This window comes from Polistes fuscatus, unplaced genomic scaffold, assembly GCF_010416935.1.
Source record: "Polistes fuscatus isolate 324 unplaced genomic scaffold, CU_Pfus_HIC Scaffold9, whole genome shotgun sequence".
Classification (NCBI taxonomy): domain Eukaryota; kingdom Metazoa; phylum Arthropoda; class Insecta; order Hymenoptera; family Vespidae; genus Polistes; species Polistes fuscatus.
In genome coordinates, this window is record NW_025113173.1 from 1,319,485 (window position 1) to 1,345,038 (window position 25,554).

At 31.2% G+C, this 25,554-nt stretch overlaps 1 protein-coding gene across 1 annotated transcript in view; it reads left to right on the forward strand.

Annotated features, from left to right (window-relative positions):
* The window catches only part of LOC122525714 (polypyrimidine tract-binding protein 3-like), a 43,431-nt gene that overhangs the window by 3,050 nt on the left and 14,827 nt on the right, over positions 1–25,554 (forward strand). Inside the window, exons 4-5 of the mRNA XM_043648633.1 lie at positions 8,101–8,238; positions 20,787–20,838. Of these exons, the coding sequence (XP_043504568.1) occupies positions 8,101–8,238; positions 20,787–20,838 (190 nt within the window). The remainder of the gene's footprint in view (positions 1–8,100; positions 8,239–20,786; positions 20,839–25,554) is intronic.

Below are 25,554 nucleotides of genomic sequence, written 5' to 3' on the forward strand. Positions count from 1 at the left end.
TTATTATTTTATTTATCAGTATTATATTTATATTATCTTTATATTATTTTAATCTTTCAATATTTATTCTGGTTATATAACAATGGGTAATTCCCGTCAATGTTTAAATAAACAAATAAATAATCTATATCTAAAGTTATAAATCATTCAATGAAAAAATAAAAGATAATAATTATGTACGTTTACCCTTTTTTTCTGTTCTCTCTCTCTCTCTCTCTCTCTCTCTCTCTCTCTCTCTCTCTATTCGATCTTGGTAATTTTATTTTATTCATCGAAAGAATAAAAAAAGAAGAAAAAAGGAAAAGTAAAACCCTTCTCCTATCCAACGTCGAAAAGTATCTGCCAAAGTTGAAGAAAAAGTAGAACAAGAACGAAAAAAAAAGTATAAAATGAATAGGAAGTAAAGAGAATAATAATAATAATAATAATAAAGAAAAAGAAACGGAAGAAAACGGTCGATGAAAGTTTTTCGTGAAAACAATTTTTTCATACGTACGAAAAAACAAAAAAGAAGAAAAAGAAGGAGAATAAACAAAAATAGAGAGAGAGAGAGAGGAGTTATTATCGTTAATATTTGAAAAGATAACAAAAATCTTTTTTCGAGCAACAATTCTCTAGAGATATATATATATATATATGAATGTACGGGTTTAGATACTTAACAATATTATCTCGGTTTCGCGAAATCTTTATCCAGGTGTTGTTGACGCAAGCTCGTTGGAGGGAAAAAAAGAGAAAAAGAGAGACAGAATGATAAAAAAGAAACAAAAATAGAGTATATAGGAATACACGTAGTATGTGTACGTGTATGTATAAGAAAGAAAAGAAAGAAAAATAAAACAAAGATAGAGTATATAGGAATAACCGTAGTATGTGTCTGTATGTGTATGTATGAGAAAGAGAGAGAGAGAGAGAAAGAGAGAGAAAGATAGTGAGAAAAGGTATTATAACATGAGCATCGGTGGCAACGAGTAATGGTAGGTTATGGTAATGTTCTCAGTCCAGGCACTCACCGTTAGTTTCAGGGCGAGCTATCAAAAGGGGGATAGAAAGTACCCTTTAGAGTAGTTATTTCACTCCCTTGAAAGCGTTGCTAGCAAGTGCTGCATAGTCGAAGTAATGATCTCAGTGTTAGAGCTTGCAAGCTACCTACCTAGCTACCTAGCTAGCTTACACTTGCCTATATATGCCAATCTCTTCCTTTCCAACTATATTCGCGTAAGGAAAGTGCGTAAGGAAGGAAGGAACACAACTTCGAATCAACTCGTTTCTCTCTCTCTTTCTTTTTTTTCTCTTCTTTTGTCGTTTTATAGTTCCTTCCTTTTTATTCGAGGATTTTCTAAAAGAATTTATTTCGATACGAGTCGAAACGATCTCTTTCGAGATTTCTTAGTCGGAAATAAAATTGAATTGTCGTTCGTGTGCGTTGAATTAGATCGATGTATGATAAAAGTTGTGCTGCATTTTTCTTTTCAAGAGTTTTTTTTTTTTGGCACATTTATACCGAAATTTTCAACTATTATTTTTTTAATATTCCATTTTTATCGAGGATAGTATTATAAATTCGTCGAATTGAAATATAAGTACATTTTCACATATATATATATAAAATATTTTTCTCTAATTCTTTTTTCTTTTTAGTAAAATATATTTAAGGAAGAATAAAGTACGGAATACGAATGAGTCAATTAGAAAGTTAAAATAAAATGTTTACATTGAAATAAACGAGACAAAAATTACTCCTCTCTATCGAATTGGGTCGGCAAAATTTATGCTAGTAAGTCATTTCGTAAACATTTATTTTACGATTTGAATAAACATCGTAAATGTTACATTTCCGACAATTTTTTTTTCCTTCGAATTCCCTCTCTATTTTGAAAGAAAAGAAAAAAAGAATACCGAAAGTACAGCGAAATAAAAATTGCGACGTAATTTATAAACTAACTTTCAACTTTTCTATTCGTTCAAACATTCGTTATTTAATATATAATTCGATTTGTTTCATTATATATATATATATACAAATATAATATTTCTCTTCTGTTAAACATTTCTTTCATATTAAATTGAATATCGATAAAAAACGAGAGTTAACAAACCCAACTATATTATTCGAAATGTATAATAAATCCTTAGAAAATATCATCGACAATTTGTCATTCGAGACAAAACTATTTCTTCTATCACAGGTGTTGCAATTGAACTTTATTATACCCATGTTTTGTATAATTAAACAAACGGCAAAATTATTTCGAGCGTAAAATTTCACCCCCCACATCCATATATATATATACACACACACATACACAAGTGAGAGGAAAAATTCTTCTCGTTTATTACTCTATTTCTCTTTCCATCTTTTTATTTTTTTTTGTCTCTTTCTCTTATACCACAATTCCTGAGGAATGTTCTATACATAATAGATAACACGAAAAGGGAATGAACAAGAAACGAGCATCTCTGGGTACTTGGCTACAGAAAATGGGGTTAGGTTAGCAGAAATAGGAAGGATGGGGGGGAGGGGGCTAGGTTTTCGGTGGTGGAAGAGGAGAGGAGAGGAAGGGAGAGAGGAAACTGCATGGTGGTGGTGGTAGTCGAGCCTGTGTGAGGTGGAGAATCGAGTGGGAACCTGAAATTGGGGTGAGATGGTATATTTTCTATGTTGAAAACGATTCGTATTCTTTGGCCGTGACCAAAAGAACTCGAAGAATCTTTCGATTTTCTTCGCCGTCTGGCACCCCCTGGAAAAGAAAAGGAAATAAAAGGAAAGGAAAAAAAAAGAAATGAAAGCGAATGGCTTGAACAAAACGAAATCGACGAGGAACGAGAACCAACCCCTTCCCTCAATGCCTCTTTCCTTATTTTATTTTTATCTTTCTCTTTTTTTCACACACACACACACACATAAACACACATATATATATACAGGAAGAGAGAAAATTTTTCGTAACTTTTCGTTCTTTCCCTTCTTCTTCTACATCCCTCTTAGAATTTTTGTTGGTACTGTTTTTTCCCTTTACGATAAAAGAAAAGATGAACGGGGTGAAATGGAGGGTGCACCAACCAATCAACCAACCAACCAACCAACCACGACGAATTTATAGCTCTCGCACGCGTAAGGGAATTTATTGCGTGCTAATTGCTAAGAGAAAAATCCGTCCAGGGTGAAGGGAAAAAAAGTAGAGAGGAAATCGCAAGGGACGGTTGGTGGATGGGTTTGGGTGGGTGGTGGTGGTGTTGGAGGAGGAAAAGAAGGAAGAAGAGGAGAGAGGGTCGTGATGGGATCAAAAAGGGAAAAAGAAAAGAAAAAGAAATAGGGAACTGGTGGGAATTGTAGAGGACGAAAAAGGGTGGTAGAAGTGGGGTAGGTGGTGGTGGGGGTGGGAAAGGTTGAAGTGAGAGTGAAAAGATCGGATCGTATAAGCACCTTTTCAACTTTCCAAATTAATCTTTGACTTAAACGAGATAGGAAAAATTTCACTTCTCTCTCTCTCTCTCTCTCTCTCATTCTCTTTTTCTATATGAAAGAAAAAAGATAAAGAAGAAAGGAGATGATAGAGAAAGGCGCCAATGATCTGGCTCGTCGCGTTTCACCGATTAATTAACGCGCATTAACTTTCGTCCTGATTCCGGCAGGATTCAGGAAATTAAATCGTCGCTTGATGTTCGATCGTGAGAAAAAGCGAATGAGTGATTTGGAAAAAGATAGAACAAGAGAGAGAGAGAGAGAGAGAGAGAGTGGGAGGGAGGGAGGGAAACGACGTTGGGATTCGAGACTTGAAAAAGGGACTTGTAAATCGTGCCAAGTTAATCTTGTGTTCTTCTCTCTCTATCTCTATCTTTATCTCTCTCTCTCTCTCTCTCTCACCTCAATAAATTTTTTTATATATGTACTTCATTTTCTCTCACACGTATATAAGAATTTTGATATCCTATGCATCTTATTTCTTTTTCTTTCTTATAAATATACAAATGTTGTTTACATCTGTTTTGTACTCTCTCCCTTTTTCTCTTTCGCTCTCACTTAAATAATGAAATAAATAATGGAATAATAATAATAATCCTAATGTAGGTACAATTGTTTATTTCTACCTGGTTGAATTGTGAAAAGTTTTTGATGGTATAGAAATTCATTTTGTTTCGGTGAAACTAACTTTTATTTAACAAAAAAAAAAAATAATATATATATATATGTATATATAAAAGTTTTCTTTTGTTAAAATTGAAAACGTATCAACTCCAACAGAGGCTCTATGTATTTATATCATTAAATACCACTCTTTGTATTAATATATTTTTGATCATTTATTTTAATTAACTATTTCATGTAATCAACCACCACCACCCAGTCCTCATCGTCCAATGAATGTTCGTGTTTTATTTTTTTCTATTTCATTTAACGCAACTATTAAAAAAAAAAAGAGAGAGATGTATAAGATATTTCTGTTTCGTATAAATTTACCCTCAATGAAGAAATTTGGTTTCATCTTTCGATTTAATCGAATTACCCGATCCTCATAGGATACAAATCCTTCGAATCGTTCTTTTAGTTGAGCAGAAAAAAATAAAAATAAAGATAGAGAGAGAGAGAGATAAGTGTCTTCTCTTAAGCCACGGTATATCCGTTGTAAATAATCTTTTATCGCGCGACGTAAAGAGGGGTTGCATTTATATGGTGAAATAACCCGAGACGAAAGTTCCTTTCAATTTATTTCGTTTACTTCGTCGACATATATATATATATATTCTCGTCTCTTTCCACCAAAAAATATTACAAGTATCCAATAACCAATAAGCTCTGAACCACGAGATATAATAATTTTCATTTTAACGATATTGATAAATTGATTCGTTAATTTTCTAATAGTAATAATAACAAAACAAAAGGAAACGTCTTTAATTGGATATTACATTTAAAAAGAAAACAAAAAATAGAGAAGAAAAATATATCTGTTTGGAAATAAAATATAATTCGTATATATATGCACATACTGGAATAATGGTATCGATAAAATTGTTTCATTAATTTGTAACAAAATCAAATATTTTTTAACGATATTGTTAAATTGATCTGTTAATTTATTTTTCTTTCTTTTTTTCTTTTTTTTTTTTTTTATAGAAAAACAACAATATGATACAACTCTAATTGGATATTACGTCGAGAAAATAATATACACGTACGGAAATGAAAATCAATTCGTATGATGTATCTGTGTAATAATGATTTTGAACAATTTATCAATGATCTTAAAATAACAATATTGATTGATTGATCGTTCCGCTAATTAATTAATTAATTAATTAATTTGTTTTACGAAAAACAGATATATTGACGATAATGATAAATTTATAATCGTTCGTTTTTAATTATAATTATTTTTTAATCGAACATTACGCATATAAAATACGTATTAAAAATGAGGATAAATTTAGATCTATAAAAAATAATAGACGTTAATAAAAAAGTAAAAAAAACATATTTCTATGATAAAAAGAAATTTCAACCATAACTATGGAGAAAAACAAATGATAAGATGATTGAAATCATTTTCATTAAAGTTACGACGAATCTGTTCGTTGCAATTCGCTGCTCATCGACGATACATATATACATATTAACATATATATGTATATATATATATATATATATACATACATACACATATATTAGGAAGAGAGGAAGGGAATGGCCGATGAAGTGACCGATTGAATTTCAATATTAATCGAGCTTGGTCGTGTCCAACAGCTTCCGTTCGATATCTCGATGGTTTGCCGCTCGTTTGTAGTATTAAAAATTCAGAAAGCCAAATTGGCTGCCACGCCTGACAAAACAATACCATTAAATGTTCTTCCTGACCCTTTTTGTGAAGTAAAATGTATAAACTAACGCACACTATTACCACTACTACTACTACTACTACTACTACTGCACATACACATATTTACACAATTATCCATACATCCATATAACGTATTTATAATTGAATACATACTTACACATATACGTACACAATTATGCACACGTGCATACAGATTTATAGTTACGTGCATCCTTCCACGTATTATTGTACTTTAATACATACGTACACAATTATTATGCACACGTGCATACATATTTATAAGTTACATACGTACTTCTAACATACATACATACATACATACATACATACATACATACATACATACATACATTCACAAACCTACAATGAAATGTATACGAATAAATATTTATACAATAAAACTGACCAGTTACGTGTATAACTATGAACGAAGAAAGGAATTATGAGAAATAGTGAAAGGTTGAGAAAGGGCTTGTGGAATGAAGAAGAGCAGAGGATGTTAGTTACTCGCATAAATTCCACAGCTAACTGTGGTTGCCATTCGGTAATTCAGTTTGAAATCGCCTTCCAATTTTCGCATGAACAATCGAGAACCTGGGAGTTGTGTGTTACTCGTTTATGAAATAATCACGGTGTGTACCCACCCCCCGCCATTGTTACGAGCTTTTATCGATACCAACCAACCACCCACACACACCCCCACCCACAACCCCGGGCCGATTTCTTTCGATCGCGAAATTATTTTATGCCAGTTCTTTTGACTATAGTTCAGAGTAACCTTTCTACCAATTCCCCTGTTTCCATTCGATTCTCTCTCTTTCTCTCTTTGTTCTCAATATTTCGATTAATTACATTACATGTAAAAGTATTTGTACGGTTTCGAACAAAAATATTTGAAAATGGTCTATTACACACTTTTTTTTCTTTTTTTCTTTTCCTATAAAGTTTTCTCTATTTTAAATTTAAATACAATTTTTTTATATTCAACTTTTGTTCTTTTTATTTAATGTATCACATTGAAATGTGTTATAATTAGTTTGAATTATATATTATTTTGTAAATCCACCAACGTAAGATTAAATTGATGTATTTTTATAAAGAAAAATATGATAAAAAGAAAATATATATATAGGTTTTATTATAACGGTTGAAAATAATGTTTAACTAAAATAATACAGGACAATTTCGTTTATAATTTCATGATTTTTTACGCGAACAAATTATTATATCTAAACCTTTTCTTTTTTCTTGATTCGATAGATGTATTTAAAAAAAGAAAGAAAAAAAACAAACAAAATAATTTAAATAGAAAATTGTATACATTTTGTTTTTTACGAATTTTTTTACGAATATTTATAGAGGATATTAAAGAGAAAAAAAATTCAATCTGGGCTCAATACTTATGTTCTCAACACTATATGTATTTAAATATATTTTCTCTTTCCCTCAAACACGTACTTTTTCTCTCTCTTTCTCTCTCTCTCATTTTCAAACGAATACGAACGTTCGTTCGCTTTTGTTCTTTCAAATGAAAAATCGTTAAAAATTTTATACTACGTATTCCAGAAAAAAAAAAATGAAAAGAGATAGGAGAAGAGAAGAGAAGTGAAATGAAGAGAAGAGAAGAGAAGTGAAGAGAGAAAGAGGAATAAAATTCGTTTTAATTTACATTGAAATTTCGAAGCATCGAGTTTCTTTTTAAGCTTTCCTTACTAAAACGCGTCCGTGTAGTTTATGCTAATGTTTCTCGTCTACTTTGCCAGGTTTACTCTTAGCAGCGACAGCTGATAAAAACGACATCCTTACTTTCTTTTTTTAAGTTTAAGAATAATAAATAAAAATGCGAAAGACACATATATAAGGAAAGATAAATGTTTGTCAAATTTCTTAACAAATTAATTTGAAATATTATTGGAAAAACTTAATCGTACAAATAAATTGTAATAATGAATTTTATATTTGTATTAATTCAAATCACACAAATTAGATATTATTTCATTTTGTTGTATTTTATTATAAAATATTATTAAAACTTTCTTTCTTTTTTTTTTGTTTTCAACGATTTTATTTACGATACGTACGATCTTTATCTTAGTTTTTTTTTCTTTCTTTTCTTTCTTATTTGTCCTTCATCTCATTTATTAAATTTATTAGAACGCCGACACCGACATGATATTATTAATCCTTCTTCACGAGGATGAAAGAAAAACGAATGAAATAAGTTAACTAACGATCTCGTTTCTTTTTATTTGTGTTACAGAACTCAACAAATCAAGTTGCGATACCAGGACAAAATCAAGTTTCCTCTCAAGCCGAAACGCAAGGTGGACCGAACACAGTATTAAGAGTAATCGTAGAACACATGATTTATCCAATTTCCCTCGACATATTGTATCAGGTAAGTTCGTATTAATAATAATAATAATTAATTAATTCATTTCCTATTTACACACGTATCACACACACCTTACTGCGAAACGATCTTCTATTTAACTTCGGCTTTTATTTATTATTTTAGTATTTAAATCCTACGCTCAACATTATTATTATTATTATTATCATTATTATTATTATTATTATTGTTGTTGCTTTTTCTCATATTTAACTAAAAACAATAATACAATTATAAATATTATTTTATCTATATCTAAAATAATTATATCTTTCATTTAATTATTTTAAATCTCAACGTATTTAAATTAATATATTATTATTCATATTTAATTTCAAATAATAATAAAAATAATGACTGTGTTGTATACACGAATTATCGATAGATATTTTTTTAATCTCGTTAATAACAATAATTATAACAATTTATTTATTTATCAGAAAAAAAATTCTTTGCTTTAATAATTTGTTTCCAATGACAAATGTTGTTATTTTCAAACGAGAAAGAAAAAACAATACTAATAATAATAATAATAATAATAATACTAATAATAATAATAATAATAATAATAATAACGATGATGATAATAATAATAGTAATAGTATCAGAGACTAGGATCGTTTGTTACACTTGTCCGATGGTTCAACCGAGTTTTCTTCATCCTTGTTTTTTTTCTTCTTCTTCTCCTTCTGCTAGTTAATTGTCCGTAGTGACCAACAACGATGAATCATTGTCCGTGAACTCTCGCGTCCGATATTGTTAATGTTACTAGAAATAAAGTTTCTTATCGGTGTAGAATGTCAAAGGGGAATCCTTGCAAGAGTAACGATGCTTGTTTGGAAACTCACGAATAACTATTAAAATGTTCATTTATCGTTATCGTTTCTTTTTTCTTTTTTTTTAAATTCGCACATATATATACTATTTTCAATTATCCCTCCTAACATTTATTTCGATCATATAATCATTTATTCGAAGAAGAAAATGAATGCACAGAGAATTTGTTTACCTTATATTATTGACGATTAATCATTTGCGGTGGCAAAAAAAATTCACCAACGCGTGCCATGCGCGTCGTTTTTGTTTCTGTGATAATCGTCTAAAGACGTGTGTAGCACGTCGCTGGTGTTCTGGTAACAGAAGCATCTCGACGTGCCTGGCACGTCTTTCCACCGCAAGTGGTTAATACGATGAATATTTTATACGATATCATTGATAATAATTAAACATCGTATCAACGAATGTGTGAAATCAAGTATTTCGATCAGGAATGAATTCATAGTAACGAATATTAATATTAGTTACGATTATTACAATTATACAGTCAACAACAAAACCCTTCATCTTATTTATTCATCATTTTAGCGAACTTACGTATTTTCTTTCCAATGTAATATGTTATCGACAGAATAATACGAGAGTTTGACAGAAGTAGGTTGGGGGGTGGGACTGGAATAGGATAATAGTAATAGTAGTAGTAAAAGAAGCCGATTGGTAGGATCGTGAAGGGCAAGCTTGAGGAGGAGGAGGAGGGGGGAGGAAGTGGGGAGGAATGATCTAGATACAGAGAGAGATAGAAAGATGTTATATACTGTTATATACTTTGTTGAACGTGATCCATGTGATGTAGTATGAGAAAGAAAAAAAGAGAAAGAATGAAAGGGAAAGATAAAGGGAGAGAAAGAGATAGATAGATATAAAGTGAGTTGGTCTTAAGCCGATAATGGATCTAGCCGGAAAACATTCCTGGATTAGTACAGTCGACGATTGGCTGCGTTAGTCTGCGTAAGTAGGCTTACTGAAGAAGAGGAAGAATGAGAAAGAGAAAGAGAAAGAGAAAGAGTGATAAAGAGGAAGGAAGGAAGGAAGGATGGAAAGGGGGTGGGTGGGGAAAAGAAGGGAAAGGGCTTGACCAGAAAGAAGGGAGGAGGAGGAGGAGGAGGAGAGGTACATCAGTGCAACAACTACAACGGATTTACACGCTCGCAAGGCGTGTAATCAGCTTGAAAGATTAAGTCTGCCTCGAAGTCGAGTAACGTGGTAAATCCAACGACGCTTATTGGCTCTTATAAAAAATGAAAAAATGAAAAATATATATATATGGATATATATGTGTGTGTGTGTGTGTGTATGTGGATAAGAGAGATTAATCTTTCTTTCTTTTTTATTTTCTCTTTCTTTCTTTTTCTGTTCGTCACTCGTCCCTTTATTGAAGGATCATATTAAAAAGAAAATTTATATTTGTTTAATATATATGTATGTGTAAGATTTGATATTTCATTTATTTTGTTTTTTAATATTTAATAATGTTTATTGAAAGGTATAATTTGATAAAGTAAAATAAGATAAAATCATAAATGTCTATAATTGTTCAAATTATTATCATCGTGTCATACTTCTTAACAGAATAATCTTTCCTCATACTTCTTTATATATATATATAAAGAATATAATATAAAATTAATAATTTACAATTATATATATATTATCTAGAATTATTTTATTATACTTTTTTATTTGTACATAATTTCATTTTTTCATTCAAACATTTTGACCAAAGAAAGAAAAAAATGGAAACAAAGAAAAAACATATTACTAGGATGACTCAAAAACCTTCTTCTTCTTCTTCTTCTTCTTCTTCTTACACAGAATAGAAAGTCTCGACGTAAAGTTACGGATAAAGAAAAGGATACATGGATGTATATAAGTCGTGGATAGTATAAAACATACATACACACACATACACACAAACATACAAAGAAAATGCACATATATATATGTACTTTTGTGCTGGCTAAGCGTATATGGATAAAGTCTACCCGGATTTTCGTGCATTTTTCACTAGACAGTAGTATACCCTGTGTGTTGTATCGTGGCTGAGCGTACATCGACCTATACTACTTAGCTGATTCAAACTTCTAAGAAGAAGACTCTACTACGAGTAAGAGAGAGATAGATAAATAGAAAACGGTAAGATTAACCATTACTGTCTCGCAACATTGGTCTTTCGATTCTGTTTACTTGGCGAAACTATAGTTAAACGGGATGAAGTAAAATAAAGGGAAAATATGGAAAAGGAGGAGAAAAAAAAATAAGGTTTAGAACTTTAAGTTGGAACTGCTGGGAAGTTTGAAGTGAAAGAAAAAGAAGAAAAAAAGAAAAAGATTTTGAAGAATACGAAAAGTAATATTAACGCGTTACGTGATTAGTATTACGAGATATCTCATGTTTCGTGTGTTGATATAATAAATATTTTAGGTGACAATGGTTTATTAAATATCAACAAATTGAAACTAATTTGTAAGAAAAATAATAACTGGCCAATTGTGTGTGCGAGGAGGAGGGGTTACCAGGGGTTAGCAAGAAAAATGTCTCAAGTCTGCAATATTTTAACAAATGACTAAATATTGTATACTTTTTTACTTTATCGTTTTGTTAATATTCTAAAGATAATTTTCTAAACGCATTCTAAAAGGGGGCGTGTATTTATATTCCTCGGTATACTACGATCCTTTCGACAACGAGGAGAAGGAATTTCTTCTCTCTCTCTCTCTCTCTCTCTCTCTCTCTCTCTCTCTCTCGTTGAAATATTCCATCACGGTATTTAACTTTACGCTTTTCGAAAATGGCCAAGTTTACCCAGCTAAATGCCTTGAGAATGTCTTGTTGAAGAATTTTACCAACTCGTCGTCCTACGGAATGCAACAATCAAGAGGGTGAGAAAAGGAGAGGGAGGGAGAGAGGGAGGGAGTGTTCGTTGTATTCCAATAATTGAATTGCATTCGACTGTGCTAATTTTGTGTTTATTTTGACTACGATTCGAAATATTCGTTAACTTTTTCACGAGTATATATAATATTTCAAGATATGATTTATTTATTATTTTGTTTGTTTTGCAAGAAAATATATATATATAACCGTATCTCTGATGTAAGTTGAAATTATTAGTCTTGACATAGGTTTATTATACTAATTGATCGTAGAACTTTTAATCGTAGCTAACGTTGATCGTTACTTTTTCCTTTTTCTACTTTTTCTTCTTCTTCGTCTTCCTTTTCTTCGAAATGTTTCTACAAAAAATTTTTCTCAGTACTTAAGAAATTACTGACGATCTGCAAACCGTGAGAAGAAAAATATTAGACGGGGAAAAAGGATATATATTCAACGTTCAGAACTTTTAACGAATGACTGCTCATTTATTTATTTTCCATCCTCCTCCTTCTGCCCCCCCGTCACTTTTGTTGTATTTTTACGTTTTTAATTAAAAAAAAAAAGATAGAAACTCTCTTGCATTTTATTCTCGTAATCGATAAAATTATATAAGACACGCGGGAGGGAAGAAAAAATGCGAGGAAAATGAAGATATTCCGAATTGTTGTTTACGTTTTAAGTTCCTTCGCGGAGGAAGAAGGTGTAGCGGGGTATTCATTTTTGTGTGAATTTCTTGGCTCGGAAAAGAAAAAGAAAAAAAAGAAAAAACAACCGTACAAGAAGACACGTACGCGGGAATTTGAAATTGCTGATTAAAAACGAAACATTAATTGAAAATAATTATTATTAATAGAATTATTCGGATTATTTACGTTCCCGTTCTCCCGGGGGCGTGTTTTTCGCGTTTTATTTTAATTTTTACACTTGAAAAGAAGAGAGAGAAGAAAAAAGAAAAACAGAGACAAACAAACGAGCAAACGAACCGAACAAAAGGTACGCGGGAATTTCAAATAGCTGGCCCTCCTCCTCCTCCTCCTCTCTTCATCGGACTACGTAATTTAGTTTTCCGGTAATGTCGAACGTAACGAAAAAAAAAAAGAAAAAATAGAAAAAATAGAAAAAATGATAGAAAGAGAAAGAAAGAAAGTAGGATGAAGAAAGTCTCTAGAGACGATTCTGAACTTGTTCGTAAATCGGATTATAGAGTCAGCAGATGGGAAACCATAAAGAGAGAAGAGATCCTCGCCTTCGTGTCCGCTCGTTTCTTTCGCGGTAATTTCTACCAACTTTGAGTGTGCGTGTATATATATATATGTATATGTATATGTGAATTTTTGTACGCGAGTGTTTTCTCTCTTGATAGTTTCTTCCTTACTTACTTACTTCCCTTCTCTGTGTGTTTCCTTTTTTTCTTCCTTCCTTCCTTTTTTTTTTAATCCTTGCAATCCTCCCAACGCGTATTCTCGAATAAAAAAAGGGCTCGTAAATGCCGTTAGGAAAGTGTACTTTAAACCTTAAATTTATCTATCCCACGATTAAACGTTAGGAATTGCTATTTTAGTTTTATTTTACTTTACCCGATACGAAAGATTAGAATATTTAAGGGCTTGCACGAGGTTTTGCGTTGCATTAAGAAAAATAATAAATAATAAATACGATAAATAATAAATAAAATAAATAATAATAATAATAATAATAAACGCGTGTTTGTCGTTCGTATGAATAATAATGCCGACGAAGTAGTACTGATAATAATAGTAATAATAGATAGTAGTAACGGCATCGACGTGAACGAAATTGCGTTACTATTATTAGCCGTTATTGCATTATTCTGCCGGTACCGTAGAGAGATATACTAAGCGATAATCGGCCATGTGCGAATTAATAACTGTAACATCAATCAATACGTTCTCTTGCCGAGAATGAGAGAGAGAGAGAGAGAGAGAGAAAGAGTGAGGAGGGCGAGAGGGGGGGAGAATGGGGGAAAGGGAAGGAGGATTCGGACACGCTTAGGTTGTTCGTCCTAGCGATACATGAGAAGAAGAGGAAGAAGGGATTGGGGAGAGGGGGAAGGGTTACTGTAGATAAACGAAGGGGAGAAGGAAGTGGAAGGGAGAAAGGGATAGATGTTGAGCATAAGGAGGGTGAGACTAGTAGTACCTGTAATCCCTCGATACGAGCCCAGAACCCAGGAAAATCCTCGTGGGTCCAATGAGCTATGGCCATTGGTCGAAGGGTCGTGTTCCATTTAATAACGAAACGTTTCTATCTATCTATCTATCTATCTATCTATCTATCTATCTATCTATCTATCTATCTATCTATGTATGTATCTATCTATCTCTCGTTCACTCTCTCTTTCTTAGTCTCTTTCTTTCTCTTGGACCCACCCTTTCCCTTTTTGTCCTTTGTTTTTATCTATCGGTGTATTTTTTTTTTTTAATCTATTTTCTCTTATTCTTCTCTTTCAACGAATTAACGAAAAAATAAAAAGATATATATATATATAACGAATAGGATATATATTACGAGGGTAAAATAAAAAAAAGAAAAAAAAGAAGACATTTGTGGGAGGGGAAAAAACTTTTCTATATCCTTGAATTCTTTCAATGAAATTCTTGAAAAAGTGTACTTCGGGGGAAAGAAAAGTTTGGTGGACCTTTTAAGAAAGAAAGAAAGAAAGAGAAGAAAAGATTTTCTTCCCTTCTTCTTCTTCTTCTTCTTCTTCTGCTCTGCCCTGCCCGTACCCGTTAGATAAATTACTTAAGCGACGATTCCTAACTGCAGAGAAATTAAATTAAAATTCGTAGTCGGTATCCAGGCGATGTACGCGATGCATCATTTAGTCTAATTTAATCAGAATCCTGGAGAATCTGAAATTTAATTAAGTACCACCTCTCTCTCTCTCTCTCTCTCTCTCTCTCTTTGTCTCTCTTTCTTTCTAGTTCTTCATACCTATTCATATACTTCTCTCTTTCTCTTTCCCTCTTATATTTTTCTTTCTATCTTTCTAAATTTCATTTAATACGATAATAAAATAATCTAAGAATAGATTTTACAAATAACATTTTAAAATCTGGGATGCGGGTATGTCTCTCTGCGTAAGAAAGAGAGAGAGAGAGAGAGAGAGAGAAAGAGAGCAGCAACGTATTTAAACTTTTATTCTTTCTATTTCTATTTTTAATTATTACCACTTATTCTCTTTCTTTTCTTTTCTTTTCTTTTCTTTTTTTCTAATATTACTTTTTAACGATTATAAAATAATATTCAACTATTACAGATTGTTTTTAAAACCATTTGAAAATCTTTTATATATACGTATGTGTGTGTGTGTGTGTGTAAGAGAGAGAGAGAAAACAACGTTTTGAAATCCTCATTTTATATCTCTCTCTTTCTGTTTCTTTTTCAATTTTTCAAACCTATTCAATCTTTTTCATTCTTTCTCTCTTTATATATATCTAGCGATCATAGAATAATCTACAAATAGGTAAATCGTTTTAAAATCTATCCTACGTGAAAAAAAGAGAGAGAGAGGGAGAGAGAACAAGCAATGTTTCAAAAGGGCCGGGACGAACGTGAAATAATCAAAGGGCGGATGTACTCGCGTGATTCGCGAAACTCGCATAAGCGATATCACGTTTCCGTGATATACAACATATATATAACGTGAGAGAGAGAAAGAGAGAGTATGTGTGAATGTGTAAGTGAGTGAGTGAGTGAATGAGAAAGAGGAAGAGGGGAAAAACAAGTGCATAGATATCATTCCGGCCGTTGATTTTGGCCGCGAGCCCAAAATTCTCTGCACCGTATCATCGTTCTTTCTCTCTCTCTCTCTCTCTCACTCTCCTCCCCTCCACTTTCTCTCTCTCTCACTTTTACCACACACACATTTATATATATATAAGAGTTTAAACGCGCCCGTTTCTGTTTCCACGTTTACGAACGAGTTGTTCGAGAGTTTTCTCTATAAATTTTTCGTTTATTTCTTGTGTTGATCTATCTTTTCGATCGTTGACAATTTCTCTATCATTGGTTCACTGTTATTCTTATCGTCGTTGTTGTTGTCGTCGTATCAAATAAATTTGTAACGAGTAAAAAAGAAGGAAAAGGAGGAGGAGGGGAGGAGGAGGAGGGGCAAAGTAGAAAAAGTAAAAGAAAAAAAAAAATCGTAGGTAAATAATACGAGAGTTGGAACGTGGTGCCAACGTTGATTTCCCATGGGATTTTACTTTACGAAAATAAAGTCAACCGTCGGGGGTTCCTTTTAAAGTAAGAAGATAAGAAGGTTGTAACATCTTTCTTTTTTTTTTCTTTTTTTTTTATGTATCATTACCGAAAGGATTTTATTCCTCTCTTTTTCTTTTTTTCTTTCTCCTTCAGTGGTTCTCGAAAATATTGCATCATGTTTATAGTTTCATATCGCATTTGAACTATAAAAAAGTTGATCTGTCCTTTTTACTTGTTTCAATAAATATTTTGTTTAATTGTGATTAATATTCCTATATAATTAACCGTATTAATATTATTATTCAATATATTATTGTTCCCGTTAATAAAATCTATCTGTTAACATTCAAACGAACCATCATTTCATTTCATTTTTCTTTTCTTTATTATTCATCTTTCGTTCCTATCTTAATATTCAATGTTAATTTCGTAACTACGAATAATCGTAAACAATATCAAGAGAAATTAGTAACAATTCACCGAAAAGGGGAGGTTGAGAAGTGAGATGAGGTGTGGTGAGGTGAGGTGAGGTGAGGTGGGAGAAGGGTAACAGTTCTACCATCGAAAGTGCTGCGATACATAATAATAAAACGTAATAAAAGGAAGAGCATCGAGGATATTGGGTAAAGGCAAAAAAAAAAAGAGGAAAAGAGGGTTGAATGGGGGGGTTAATAACGCTGTAGATTCGTTAATTTGTGGTAGCTTGAATATTTTCACCTGCGTATACATATACATATATATTATACATGAACGAACATTTATATACTACTTATCCTATAAACATACATATACACATACATACACATTCATATATATATATATATATATATATATATATAGATACACACGTATATAAAACGACGAACGATTTCTCATACACAATTACATTTTCCTATTGGTGAATATATTTAATAAAATGAGTATTGCGGCACGCGGTAATGGCGGAGATTTGTTGGGAATTTATCGAGATAATTTGCGTCGTTGCGAAGCCGAAAAATATCCCGGAGTATTGAGTAATTAATTAAATGCGGATTTAATTAATATTATTGTCTGCCATTTTCATGATAGTTCCCTCCCTCTCTCTCTCTCTCTCTTTCTCTTTCTCATAGGCACACGTATACTCATACAAACATATTTACACAGATATAGAAAATCTTCTCATTAATCAAAGCTCAAAAGTTCAATTTCCTTGACGATTACAACCCTAATTCCATTTTCCAAAATGGAGCTTTCCCATCGCACGCACGTACACATATACACACACACACATATTTATACGTTACGAGTTTTGTTACGAACAATTTCAATCTATTGATCTGATAGATCAAAATAGATCGATACACACATATATATATGTATGTATCTTGTATGAATTCGTTCATTTTATTCTCACTCCACGATATTCGTTGGAGGTAGGGGGGTGGGGGTGGGGGATCTGTATGGGTCTGGTTTAGTTTCTGGTATAGTCTGATCTGGTCTGGTCTATTCATCGGTTTATTTAGCTATCGTATAGATATATATTGTAAACATTGATATAGTGTGTTACGAAGGGAAACGGGAAAAGGTTTCAAAACCTTTACTGTCGGCGTGTTTGCCAGCGATTTTCGACCGAACCTGGGATGAAACGGGAAACGCAACCATCAAAAATTCCAATATCAATATCGAATATGTTCTTTCCATCTTTTGCTCACTCACTCATTCATTCATTCATTCATTCATTTATTTATTTATTTATATTTATTTATTTATTTATTTATTTATTTATTTATTTATTTTCTTACTCTCTCGTTTATTCACTTTCTCTCTCTCCCGCTCTCTGAATTTCTGTACTATTTTTTATTAACTTAAAATCATGCGTTCATGCATATAATTGTATTTTTGTTTCGTATAAAAAGTGAGAAATAATAAATATGAACAATAATTTTTTGTTTTGTTTATTAATTTCAGAATTAACATCAAACTAAATACGCGTAGAAAAATAATCATTCTACGTACCTTTCGCAAAATTGAATTCCTACTATTTCTGAACGGAAAAAAAAAAAAAGATGTAATACCAATGAATAAACCCGTAATCCTATTGTTATGGTATCTCATAAAATTCATGGAAATCGTTCGGGTATAATAAAAATCTTTTCCCTTTTAAACGCTAACGCTTATTGTTAACGTTATTTTTCCGTATCATTTGATCGTTTGCAGGAAAAAAAAAACAAACAACCGACACACAGAAGCGTGCATACACAAAAAGGGAAAAGGGAAAACAAAAAATATCGTAGTAATTAATTGTCTTCGTTAAACTATTTCGAATAACTAACTAACGTGTACGTGCGAGCAATTTACCGTTAATGAAAATGATATTTGTCGGGGATGGCATCTCACCCTAAACTACTATTACTACTAACCTAAACGATACGATAATGAGAGAATTTATTTTCATAGGGGGAGAAAAAAAATAGAAATAAAAGATAGTCAAATAGAAAGATAAAGACTACTACGATTTTTATCGTTATTGAGAGAGGGCACAGATTTTTCTATTCAACCCCTTAACAGCAAGCAAATGGAAAATAACAATACAGATGAAGATACACTCGTCGTACTACACACACACACACATATTCACACATATACGAACAAACGTAACATACACATAAATATCCAACTCTACTATAACGTTCATTTGGTTCGCGTAATTTAGCAAATCTCCGTTAATGCGCGTTCTTCGGTACAATTAAAACACTTTCCGGATGTCTCGTTTCCCGAATATATACACCCTGCCCATTGTACAAATTATTATTGTTATTATAATCATTATTGTTATTATTATTATTATTGTCATTATAGTTATTATCGTGGGTGCTTAAATTGGTCGAATTTGAGAGTTTCAGAAACGTTCGATTGATCTTTGTTTAATAGCTCATTTTCTTCTATATGTACGTGTGGATTTTTTTGTTTATGTAGATGTGTATAATAATACAGGCTCGTGTTTTTAAATAGAAGCAAACGTTAAAACATTGTCTCATTGCTTATTGTTATCTTGTTGCTTTTAGATCAAAGTAAGAAAGAAATAGAAATATATTGAATCTTTATCAAGTATTAATTATTAATTTATCCAAATGATAATATCGAGCAGTTAACATTTTTCTTCTCCAACTGTGTGTGTGTGTGTGTATGTGTACTATTTTTTTTTAACGAAACTATATCCTTTAACTTTATAATTCCAAATAACAATTACTTTACTAACAACCTATTAATTCGTTTGAAATCAAAGCTTGTCAATTTTTTTCTAAGTTCGTTTTTATATTATAAATAATAATTAACTATTTATACATATATATATATAATTAAATTTTATTTATAGATTTTCTATTAACGTACGAATAATGACAAAAGGAAACATTTCATATCGTATATAAAAATGAACAATTTTCTTTTACGCATATATATTATGAAATAATATTTCTCTTGCTTTTTCCTTTTTTTTTTTCTTTTTCTTTTTTTAGTTCAATTTTTCCAAACGAATATAATATTATTGGAATGAAATTAAATATTATGCATGTATTATTTCTCTCGTATTTATGTGCGTTCACACGCATATGTAAATGTGTTTGCTTGCGTGTGTGTATGTATGTATGTAACAAAAAATTGTTCCTCCGTAGTTTTTGTTTGAATTTTTCGTTGACAAACGAACGTCCAGAATTATATTCATCGAGTATCTCTATTTTGTTTCCTCCCTTCCTTTCCCTTCCCTTCCCTTCTCCACCTCCTCTTCTTCCACATATTCGAAACCCAGTCGTTTCTGTTATTTTCTGCTAATTAATTTGCATGACGCTCGCGTATACCATCACATCTACACACACTCGCATATACATATACATATATCGTTGTTCCCTATGCCGGAGGACAGACGGTGAGAAGTGAATAATCGAAAATCCCATAACTCCGATGATTTATAACGATCGACTAGCCTTGGTCACATGAACGTGGAAACAGCGAATGGCCTCAAATATTTGCATTCGTGACATTAATTCGATCGGTGAACCCCCATCGACACGTATGCAACATCATCGTGTGCATTCAACTATACTAGCATAGTAGTTGTCTCTATCTTTTTCTCTCTAACACCTCTCCCCCCCACCACATACACACACACACACACACATATATATCTAAATAATAAAAAAAATATATAAAAAATATAAAAAATTTTCCTTACCTTTCGTTAATTTTTCTAATATCTTTTCTCACCATTATAGAATTTTAAACGAAACGAAATATTATTCTACAACGTTCGTCGTTCACGATTCGTACACGCGCATAAATGATTTTTAATCTAGTTACAATTTTACATACATACGCGAAACGAGAAAGGGACAGAAAAAATAAAGGGTGAGAAGAAAATCCTCTTTTCGTATTTCGAATAAGGTGAAGTGAAATTAAAAAGAAAGAAAGAAAGAAAGAAAGAACGATGATCCCTATTTTCAAAGTTTTTTCTTCTCTCCCAACAAAATTTTCTACGTCCAGTTAATTTAATTATCTTAAAGTTGTTATTCTCTTTAAACTATCCAAAGATAAATACATCAATGATATATAATCAATTATTTTCTTGTTTTCTGTTTCAGATATTCACACGTTTTGGAAAGGTCCTGAAAATCGTTACCTTCACGAAGAACAGTAAGTTTTATTTATTACATTACGATAATCTAATAGAAGTATCACGTTATACGTGTGTCTGTCTGTCCACATACGTTTTTCTCCAGATTCCAGTTCTCCAGAAAAAAAGGAAACCACCTTTATATATACACAAAATCTTGATAAAAATAGGGTTTAATTTTTAACAAGATGTTCTTAAAGTAGATCAATATAATTATTTCAAGATTTTATAACCCGTCATTTCACGAATTAACGGGCCACGTTACAGTAACATATAAATAGAACAGAGCACACGTGCTCATCCTCTACCACCCCCCACCCCTTCCTGTCCCTTTCCCCCTCCACCCCTCTTCTTTTCGTTATCGTCATCGTATTCGTTGTGTCGTCGTACACTTTGACCTCTTACACGTCTGACACGCGACAGCACTTTACTACTTTATTCTACTCATCATCTATAGGAACATACTCGACACCATTACAACTTCGTCCTTTTCTCTTTTCCCATCAAAACCTCTCTCTCTCTCTCACACACGCACACATACTCTCCCTCTCTCGCTTTTTGTTAAATTATTTTTAACGCTTTTATGTTATTTTTTTTGTTTTCTTTCCAACATACCACCTGTTTTATATTTTACAAATCGGTTATACACACGTATCATAATATATGTATATCGATAATTTGGATTTTATTTAGAAGAATAGGAAGAAGAAGAAACGAAAATAAAATGAATGAAGAATTTACGCGAAATATTTTTCATAATAATTTAAACCGCAATCCCATAGTTAAAGAATACTTTTCTCTCTTCGTATAAGATATTAATTTTATTTTTTTTTATCCCCATTCGGTATTTGACTTTTCTGTAAAAAAAAAAAAAAAAAGAGAGATTTCATAAAAATATTATATCTTTCAAACAAGGAAATTAATTGAAGTGAGGAGACACGTTAACTCTCTTTCCGTGTTTCCTCGAAGACAAATAGACACTTCGTAAATTAAATTTTTTTCTATGTTAACGTAATTTTAATTAATACTCGTTTACGAGGACGAATATTGAATATAAAGAAAAAGTAATGTTTAATGAAAAATAATTGTACAAAAATAACATGCAACAACAATCATATTGCATTATATGCATATAGTAACATTTAGTAACTAGTAAGATAATAGTAACATTTAGTAACTAGTAAAGATAATAGTAACATTTAGTAACTAGTAAGATAATAGTAACATTTAGTAACTAGTAAAGATAATAGTAACATTTAGTAACTAGTAAAGATAATAGTAACATTTAAATCATCGTATACATTAAAAACAACGTTACTATTATTATTTATTCGCAAATTAATAGTCAGTCGTGTATCGATTGTAAGAAAAATTAAAAAAAAGAAAAGAACTGTAAGAGTAGAACCGAATTAATTTTGTTTTGAGTATCGAGACTTGGTATACGAAAAAAAAAAAAGGAAAAAAGGGAAAAGGGAAGAGACAGTAATACGAAATGACGTTATTATCGAGTTATACGCGGGGAAATACGTAAAAATTAATATGCTCGCGCACCAGGTTTTTCCATTAGCAAGATGATAGGTGTGAAAAAAAAGTTCGCAGAGTTATATACGATGATAGAAAGAGGATAGAAATAGAACGAAAATGAGAGAGAAAGAGAAAGAGAGAGAGAATATAAAAAAAAAAAAAGAGAAAGATAAAATGATTGACCGTCTTCCAACGTGTTGGAAATCGTGTGAGACTTAAAGAGGGTTTTCAAAACTGCATCTCCACACGTAGGTGGAGCATGCACGTTACTAATTAATACGTGTGACGTAACTTAGAGTAAGAGGTAGTGTATATAAATATATAATATATCTTTCTCTCTCTCTCTCTCTCTCTCTCTCTATCCCTTTTTTCCTCGATTTTCGATAAAATTTACTCTCCAGTGTGAATTCAACGTAATACCGATTCCGGAAGACAAATTTTATTGGATGGGAAAAGTGGGAAACGAATTGTACCGTAGGTGTGTCTGAGTGGATGTGTATGCGTTATATTCGTTAAAAATAATTATTTTATATAATTTAGTCGGAATATCAATTTAAACGTTTCATTGTATTTCTATCTTTCGTTTTATTTTTTATTTTTTTTTTGAAGGAGAGGAGGGAATATTTTCTTTTTCTTCGTTTCTTTGGTTTTTTTTTTTTTTCGTTCGGTGTATTTATTGAAATAATTTCGAACGATTTTGAAATATATATATATATATATATATGTATATGTATATATATAAAATTTATACGTATTGATATACAATACAGAAGGTATATAAAAGCCACGGAAAGACGAGTCATTCGATTCTCCTCGTTATCGAGGGTTTTCGTGAAATCTCGCATGCGATTGATCATGAAACACAAATACAGAGGGAAAAAAAGAGAGAGAGAAGAAAAAAAATACACAGGAGGAAAAAAAGGGAAAGGAATTTATTTCTTTTTTTTTTCTATTTTTTTTTTTTTCTATTTTTTTTTTTTGTTACAGTCGTACCGAACAAAAACCCATTTACGAGTATCAGTATCGATAATTTGAAGCTTGCTTCGTAGGTAGAAATGTTGTTAAAGTATGTTCGAAATCGCGATTCGAATTACCCGTGCTGTAATTCGTGTATTTTTGAAATCCTTGTATCCTTTCTTCTCTCTCTCTCTCCCTGCTCTTATAAAGGTCGGTTAGTATAATAATTTAAATCCTCGTAGAAATTGTCGAATAATTTCGTTTGCAAATCGTCATTTAAATATCCGATTTATAATTCGTGGTATTTTGAAAATACCATATCGTATATCTCCATACTCTTTTCTATTTTTTGTATGAATGAGATCAATTTTTTCATCGATAAATGAAAATATTCATAATTATACTATACGTATGACACTACTCCAACCATCGACACGATTTGTCTATATTTTTATTCCTTTGTCTAAAGAGAATGATAAAAAAATAGAAGGAAAGATAGAAGAAAGATAGAAAAAAGATAAAGAACATAAAAGACAAATAGATTGAACAAATAATATGCGACAAAAAGAAAAACGGGCCCCAAACTACATTTAGCAAAAGAAATTTTTGTTATCTTCTCAATAAATTTCATATTACACGCGCGTATATGTTGTAAGGGAATTAAACGTCGAGATTGGAAAGATTATTCAATAGTTAAGTTAACAAAAAAATAAATAAAATAAATAAATAGAAAAAGAAATAAAGAAAGAAAGAAAAAAGAGAGAGAGAGTGAGAAAGAAATAATAATAATAATAATAATAATAATAATAATAATAATAATAATAATAATAATAATAATAATAAAGAGAACGGAATCTCGCATTTTTCATTTCATTTAAAACGCATTCGTGAATGAATCCAAGCTTTTGTGTAACCGTGTTCGAAAATTAAATAACGTCGCCGCCGGGTAAAACTTTGGTCCATATCATTCGCACTGTTAATGGAATAATACAGGCGGGGAAAAGGGTCCTCTCTCATTGGTTTGACGTATCGTATTGTGTAAGCGCGTTTAAACTCTCTTTTCCCTATTCCAACTGTGATCCCACTTCCTCTATTTATTACATATGCGTATTTATATATCATACATATATATATGTATACATAGTTACTTGGTATATGTTCTCGAATTATTAATGTCTAAGAATATATCTAAATATTCGATCTTTCATCAACGTATTTGTGCTTTATGTTAACATTCAACCATGTGAATCTTGACATTCTCCAATTTCGATCTTTCACGGTAACATATATATGTATTTGTATCTCACACACATACGCATTGATTTGTTTGCATTTTTAAATAGAATACTATACCTTTATATAGGATGGATCAATAAGAATTACTATCTAAAATAAACTCGTTACCTTTTAGTTGTTTTAACAAAAAGAAAAAGCTTTTTAATTAAATCTATAACATTTTACACAACCAACCCTCCAGGTTAGCTCAATTATTTCGCGGATTTCGAGATAAAAATATGTTTCCAGGTATATTATATTTTTTTTTCTTTTTTTTTTTTTAAATATATCCGTATGTGATATATCAAAGGTAGGAATAATAAATCGAAAAAAAATTGGCGTAGAACTAAACACTGAAAGAAGATAATTATTGTATTAAAAATAAGAAAAGAACAAAATGAATACACTTAAAACGTTTCTAACGTTTGTGACAATTAATTCTTATTAATTTCGTTATAAAATTGGAGAATACTACATTTCTTTTTTTAAATACATTTTTATATTTGCGTTCGTACATTAGTCTGTACATTTATTTTATTCCATAAAAGACCAAAATAATGCAAAAAAAATATTTATATATGGTTTCAGCAGGTACATAAACTTTTCCGATAGATGTAGATGAGTGGTTTAAATCCCCACGATCGAATCTAAATAAATACGTGTAACCACACATTTGTAAATCTTTGTAAAGAAATTCCTCTTTGTCTCGACTCCGAGATTTTTTTTTGTTTTGTTTCTATTTTTTTTTTAAAAATTCGTCTCGTTCGTTTATTCGAGAATCGATCTAGATCAGGTGGATTTTACAATTGGCTTGTTACAAGCTCTTTTTAATCCTTTCATCGTTAAATTCTCTCTCTCTCTCTCTCTCTTTTGTATTTTTGTTCTTCTTCTTTTGATTTCCGATAGATTTTAAACTTTTTTTTTACCTTTTATTTTTACTAGATATTTATTTTCTTCTTGTTTTAGTTTCCTTTTCTTTT